The sequence below is a fragment of the Montipora capricornis genome, chromosome 7, assembly GCF_036669925.1.
Source record: "Montipora capricornis isolate CH-2021 chromosome 7, ASM3666992v2, whole genome shotgun sequence".
Lineage (NCBI taxonomy): Eukaryota > Metazoa > Cnidaria > Anthozoa > Scleractinia > Acroporidae > Montipora > Montipora capricornis.
In genome coordinates, this window is record NC_090889.1 from 22,358,116 (window position 1) to 22,365,615 (window position 7,500).

The window sequence follows — 7,500 nt, forward strand, 5'->3', positions numbered from 1 at the left end:
TCCCTTGAGCTACAGGGAGATGGAAACTAATTTAATAAAATTTTAAGACGACCTGTTTTTTTAAATATAATTTTAGCTGACTGATGTTTTGTTATACACCACACCCATTGGTGGAAATCAGTACAAGCTCAACAAAATGCTTCCTTTATTGGGGATGCAGGTATGTCACTCATGCGCGGTAATTGCTTTAAAACCGCGCTGTTGAAAAGAAGAAGTCAGAACCCTGCCTTTATAGACCCTATGCAAAAATGGCTGCCTTTAAATTATTCTTTTGTTCATATTCAAAATAGCCCAACTAACGTCGTTTTTGAGACAAAAATTCCTAAGAATTTGTTATCCTGAACGAGGTTAGTTGGGCTATTTTGAATATGAACAAAAGAATAACTAAAAGGCAGCCATTTTTGCATAGGGTCTATGTCGCCACCGGGGTGCCATGCGGGAGGTCGCGAGTTCGACTCCGGCCAGACACTCAGGGATTGAGTGAGGAGAAAGTGCTGCCTTTGTAATGACATCTGCAAATGGTTAGAACTCTCTATTCTTCTCGGATAAGGACGATAAACCGTAGGCCCCGTCTCACAACCCTTCGATGTTCATAACTCTGTGAGACGTGAAAGAACCCGCACACTATTCGCAAAGGGTAAGGCATGGAGTTCCCGGTGTTGTGGTCTGTCTTCTGTGGTGTATCATGGTTAGGGGGGGGGGGGGGGGGGGGGGGGGTGGTGGGGTAAATGCTCGGAGATATTAGCTACACCAAGCTACTCAAAATCCTAGGGTAAATAAAGATGTGATGATGATGATTTCGGATGTATACCACTTACTAACCGAGGTTCGAGGTCCCTACTTTAAGTAAAGGACCGAGTGTCTTTTCCGTTGATTTATTCACCCTTCGCCCATAAATCAACGGGGAAAAAAAGATGATCCGTAACTTACTGTATTCGAATCGAGAAAGCGAGGTTAGTAAGACATTTTATTAAAAACTGGCGTACGGTTATCAGATTTCCAGCATTTTCATTGGCTCGCCGGACACAGGCTATCATTTCATGTACTTTCTTTACCTAATATGGTCAAGGAACGCGTCAGCAACAAAGCGAGCTGAAAACATTTTTGCAGCTCTGAGAAAAAATGGACGACAAAAGCCGATGTGGACCGGAATTGAGCGAGGCAGAAATCGATGCTTTAGTCGACAGTTCAAGAGTTGTTGATCGTGGAGGTTTTAGTCAAACAATTATTCTACTCGGGCTTTGCTGGATATAAAATGATTATAACGAACTAGGTGCGTTATCTACCACTTCGTATCCCGCGCGCCCTCGTAGAATAATTGTTAAATATCTCTGTGGTAATGAAGCGCGCGGGAAAGGAAACTAGTTGAAGTCAAGCGGAACGTTCAACTGCCACAAATGATTACCATGCGCAAAAATCTGAAGAACGAGTAAATCTTCATAATTAGCTATTTTGCAACAGTTGCTCGTAAGATTCAAACAGTTCCACAAGTTTATTTCACATGAGCAACTTGAAAAACGTGCTAGAAAATGTTGCATCAAAATTCCAAATTTAACGCGCCGTACTGTGGAATACTGCCGGCTAAATTTGCTTAACGTAGCGCGCGAAAATACTATCAGAAGAATGTAAATAAATATAGTACACATTTAGAGAAGAAGGTAAATCTCTTTTCCACACCTTGTTTGTTAGGTGACTGTTCCAGATTCACCAGACTTTGTCAATGAATTTAGCATCATCAGCACTACGAGATCATTCACCCTCACTGCCGGGTAGGTTCATCGTGACATTCCAGGAGTCGCTTAGTGTGTGACGCATTGGCGCGCGGCGTCACGCCGGGACTGTCGGCGGGCTCGTGTTATTTGAGAAAAAAATATGCAGATGTTTTGTGTTTCGTATCAAAGGTTAAAGCAGCCATTAAAAGTTGACGTAAAAACTTCAATTTGTTAATTACGGCGCCATTTTCGAGAAATGAGTCGAGGTTTAAAACCAGCTTTAGACGGGCAGGTACTGCGGGATGTGGACTAGTCTTCGAGTGACTCGTGAGCGGGTAAGAACTTCGCGTGCGTGGGAGGACGCGCGCGCGAGAGTTTCCAAATTAAAGCATTCAGATTGGAGTACGAGTGGGAAATTTTGGCTCTGGCTGCGTTCCTTTTCAGACGTTTTCTTCTTCTTAACTTAATGCTCACTCTTCTTCAGACGTCTCTTATTTTAATCAAAAATTCCGCGCTTAGTGTTAAATTTGGACTATGAAGAGTTTAAAATACAGCCGCGATTCAAAAAGGTGTCACAAGATTGATAGCGAATTTAAAACAAATCATCTTGGTTGTGCTCTCCCTTTTCCATGGCGGTACAGTTCATAAATTGATATTCCAGTGCTAGTCTAACTGACCGGCCAAGCTTTCTGTTTCGTACAGTTTAAGGTGAATAACCTTGTTTGTTTCTGTTGGTTTTAGCACACCAGAAGAAAGAGATGAATGGGTCGAGGTATGTGTCATAACTCTGACAGTAGGGAATTTAAGATCTACGACGGCAAGGGTCGCCGAAAACGTCACCTCAAAATATAACTTGGCTCTATTGTAAGTCTTTCGCGATTATTAAGTCTAGTTCGCGTCGTACAATGTGGGCAAAGTATCCTAAAAAGAATTCGGTACGAGCGGTTTCAAAGTTAAAATAGAGAATGAACGATTATCTGTCTCATGCTCCCGTTGTCGTCAAAACCTCAAATTTGGTGATTTCACGTCGTCGTTATGCAGAGGACCGCAAACATACTTGGTAAAATCCGTGCTGCACGTGCAGCACGATTATTTATGCTCTTTTAACCAATGATATTATTGTTTTGTGGCGATGTCGTAGTCGTAGCCGTCGCCGTTTCTTAAATTCCCTGTTGCTGACATTGCTACAGTTGTGACTAAAATAGACCTGTGGGGAGCTCATGACTTGACGCTTTTAACTGGCACATTTCAACGAAAATGTCACTCCAAAATATCACTTATTGCTATCGCAAATAGTTCGTGATTATTCCGTCTTGTTCACGCATAAACAATACGGGCGACTATCCTGCAACTGGATGGGTACGAACGGTTTAAAAGTAAAGATAGAAAATGAATAGTTCATTGTTATATGCTCACGTTGTCGTCAAACCTAAAATTTGGTGATTTCACGTTGTAGTTTTGTGGAGTACGGCAACAAAATGCACGGAAATTCGTGCTGCACGTGGAGCATGGGTATTTGTAGTTTTAGAACGGCGCCACTCACCAAGTACTGACGCCTCAGCCAATCAATATCCAGTGTTTTCTATTACGTCACAGACGCATGGATACTTGTTCGTACCTAGCGCTTGGTTCCCTATCTGCCAAAATCATGTTGGGCAATCCATCACTGATATTTGCATTCTCAAACACCTATTTAAGACCGACCTTTCGGTTAAAGTGAGGTCCCATGATTTATGAGTCAAATGGTCAATGAGTCAATGAGTCATGAGTCATGAGTTATGAGTCAGAGACTCACACAGACAATATAGCAATAATTTATTGATTAAACCTAAGCCCTCGTTTCAGTGATTAGGCCTAAGCACTCTGAAATTTTAGCTGTCATTTTATGGGTTAGGGTAACTGCACTGACTCATTGACTCATGACTCATCGACTCATTACTGAATTCATTGACTCATAAATACTTGATACTCGGTTAAAATACGATCGCGACAATACAATGTTTCCGTTCTGAGCATGCGCACTTATGAAAATTTGACCTTCAAACAGAAAATAAAATGAAGAGGTTTCTTTTATCAAAATGTGACTCGGGGATACTCGGAAAAAGTGCGAGTGCTCCCGACTGGAGTCGAACCTTTTCCTATTAGTAGTTCGGTGAAGACTCTTTGGACCTTCTTCAACGGTGCTTTTGCTGCTAGAAGCACTCGAATTTTTTCGGAGTCACGATCGGTAAAATACACCTCTTTATGCGCGATAAACGTTCGACATCTTATTCAATCATTGCGAGAAGGCCGAATCAACTTTCTCATTAGCTAAAATGATCGATGGTTCAAACCCCGCATTCTCTTGTCAAACATTTCCTGTTTAATTTGACGAAAGTTAATACATAAGAAAGCCATATATATTTAAACTGTGGAGAGATGAAATAAGTTAAGACGCTGATCATCCCAGTTATTAGCGTTACTCGAGCAGACGGCTTGATAGCTCAACAGGCATATCGCAGAGGTCAGGGTTCAAATCCCGTTCAAGGCTGAATTTTTCTATCTTCCCTTTTGTTACTGCTGAAGTAACGTAGGGCTTGAAATATCCAGTCGTAATTTTGCGACAGGTTATGCGAATTTAGTCGCAAATCGTCGCGCAGCATTGTGTTGTCAGCGGTTTAGCAAATCAAAATATGAGCCCACAATACTTGTGTGTTAAGAAACCGCTGAAAATGGCGAATAAAGTCGAAGGTATGGAGTTGTGCACGTAACATCCCAGCTAAATTTCGCTACAATTACGCTATCTTCAGATAGAAAGAAAATTCACAGCTTTATTTATTTTACCAAGAGTAGCAGCAAATTGGCAACTGCTAACCCTTATGTTTGAAAATTCAGTCGCAAATGCGACTGTAGTGTCGCAATTTCTAGCCCAGCAACGTTAATAACTGCTAAGATCAGCGTCTCAAATCGATTCATCTCTCCGCAGTTCAAATATATGTATGGCTTTCATAGATATTAACTTTCGGTAATTAATTTGTTTGATGAAATCAATTGTTATTTCTTTTTTTAACTTGACTTAAGTTATTGATGCACTTGTGAAGTGCTAAAACCGTGCCACAAGTGAGCCATCTTTTCTGTTTTTAGGCTCTCAATAAAGCGATAGATGTAGTGACAAAAAGAAAGATCACGTTTGCGACCAAAGCAAGACATGACTCGGCGGGAGTGGTAAGGAAGTTTTGTTCATGTTTAGTACACCAGCTGTGAAAGAGAGAACTGGTCCTCGCACGTATCTGGACAATTTAAGCCACAGTTGTCGCGTAAGCTACGGTAATACGAGCAACAAAAACGTCCAACTTGTCTCGCAACACCGCTGCAACAAAATCTCCAAAATGCTGCCCGTTTTACCACTCCAAGGCGACTTGTTTCGCAACAAAATCACTTTTCTAGCGCTCTTGACTTGTCAAGAGTAGTTATCACGTTATACCTGGCTGCAGTACGTTTCCTCTGTCAAGTGGCGACCGCCATCTTTGTTTTCATGGATCAATTTTACGTGACCTCGTAGCTGACCAATCAGAGGCCTGAATTCACGCAACTTGTAACACACTTTTTTTCTTGCGAGACAGGTTGTTTGTGGGATGTAAAACGCAACATCGTTTTTCGACTAGTTTCGCAGCAATGGTGCGAGACTAGTTGGGCGTTTTTGTTGCTCGTATTACCGTAGCTTTACAGATACCTGATAAATTCAGCTGCGGCGCATCGCGGCGTCGCAGAGGTCATTGGTTTGAATCCACCTGAATATTTCAGGTGGCTCTAAGAGACCTCACCTCTGTTTCATCTTTATCCCGCACTTCAAATATTACGTACTTATTGACTGAGTGGGAGGGCCAAACGGAAAAATATTTGACCCGAGGTCATTACGTACGGACCTAGCACAGAGAGGTCAGTGCACCTTGACCGACGGCCAAATATTTCGTTGCCCAATATGACCATTCGTGTTACATACGAAAAATACGCCACTCGGCTCCCGGGTTTAGTTGTCGTAAAAAAACTCATATTTCACAAAAAAAAAACTGATTTCCACCTTTCGCTATACACAGACCGAGCAAGAAACAGATGGGACGACCAAGCTCGGCGAGAAAGCTCCAGTCTGGATTCCAGATGCCAGGGTAACAATGTGCATGAGTTGTACGAAAACGTTCACAGCCATCAACAGAAGACACCACTGTCGAGCATGCGGCAATGTGAGTACGAATAAATACCGCTGACTAATCTAGCTGGAAGACCACGGCGCAAACTGATAGTTGCGTACCATGATTTGAAGTGGAAAAAGCAAGGGCGGATCCCGAAAATTTCGAGAGAGAGGTCCAAAGAAAATCGTGATGAAATCGAAAGGGCGAAGTCCAATACTTGAAAGCAAAATAAGCGTCCCTTTGTTAAAATATCAACTATGAAGGAGACTCTGAAAGCAGGGAACCAAAGTAGAAGAAACAAGTAATTCTTGCGGATGGCAAAGTTTGGTCTTTCGATGGGAGGAATGGTCACTCTATGCGAAGTACAAGTTATTTTAAACGGTTTTTTTTTCTGTTGTGTTTCAGGTTGTATGTGGTTCGTGTTCTGAAAACACTGCTCCATTAGCTTACCTGAACTATACCCAGGCCAGGGTCTGTGATAAGTGCTATGATGTGTTATTAAAAGGTTAGCTTTGCAGCCTCTTTTTTTGTGAATTGTTCACTTCAAGCATTCTCTGCCTCTATAAATAGAGGATATTAGGTGGCCTCGCGGAGAAAAGAAATTTCTCTTAGAGTATCGAAGGAAAAGCACTAGGGAACATTTGTGATACTTTACAGCACGCGCATCTCATATTCCTGCATATCTGGTTCCGGTTGTTCAAAAGGTGGATAACGCAATTGGTTTCACTATTTCTTATCCACTGGATAGTGATTTATCCGGCGGATAGCGCTATCCATCGTTTTAATAACTGGGACCTGGACACATCGAGTTGATTTGCAATGTTGCTGTTCTCTCAAGTGAGTGGCGCGAAAAAAAAACATATCAGTAATTTCACAACAGACGAAGACAATCCAGCCAACCAATCACAGCTCAAAGCAAATACGTGCAGCCGGCGTCAAGCGCGAGAAAACCTAACTTTTCACCGATTGGCTGAGAATGACGCACGAGATTTTTTCAGCCAATCACCAAACGCACACTTAATTTAAAGCTGCTCTCTTGATTTGGCAAAGCGCTATAATTTCACCGCTGGTTGAATGGAAGTTTGCACGCAAAATCCAGCTCTTTGACCACAGCGTCGCAGTACACTCAGTAATTGTTTTGCACTTTTCATTTGCAGAGTTTCACACTGATGAAATGCACCTCGACCTTGACGAAGAAACGGCCACGTTGCCGCCATTGCTACAAGAATCGGACGACGCGGAGAGGCAGCTACGAAAACCCACAAAGTTTGAGATAATGCGCCGATTTAAGAGTAGAAAAACGAAAAGGAAGTCGCACATTTTCCACCCAACCCATTTAACGGAGGTTAGCGGCTTTCTTAACGTGAAAGTTTCAAAAAGGACTGTTTGATTATGCTATACAATGTGCTTGTAACATTTTGGACTTTTATTATCATTGTTGTTGTTTTTGTTATTATTATTAGTATCATCATCATCATCATCATTATAATTATTGGGCATGTGGAAGAGTGAAATTAGTCGTCAAGTGACTACGTTACTGAGCAGTACTTCCCTGTGGCGCTGTCAATTATGTTGTGTGAGGAAATTCTGTCTGTGTGAGAAATTCTAAATTGTGACCT

At 41.9% G+C, this 7,500-nt stretch overlaps 1 protein-coding gene across 1 annotated transcript in view; it reads left to right on the forward strand.

Annotated features, from left to right (window-relative positions):
• Positions 1 to 7,500, forward strand: part of LOC138056463 (uncharacterized) — a 33,451-nt gene that overhangs the window by 18,561 nt on the left and 7,390 nt on the right. The window contains 7 exon segments of the mRNA XM_068902268.1: positions 77 to 160; positions 1,690 to 1,769; positions 2,454 to 2,484; positions 4,836 to 4,916; positions 5,789 to 5,932; positions 6,287 to 6,386; positions 7,039 to 7,226. Coding sequence (XP_068758369.1) covers positions 77 to 160; positions 1,690 to 1,769; positions 2,454 to 2,484; positions 4,836 to 4,916; positions 5,789 to 5,932; positions 6,287 to 6,386; positions 7,039 to 7,226 — 708 coding nt within the window.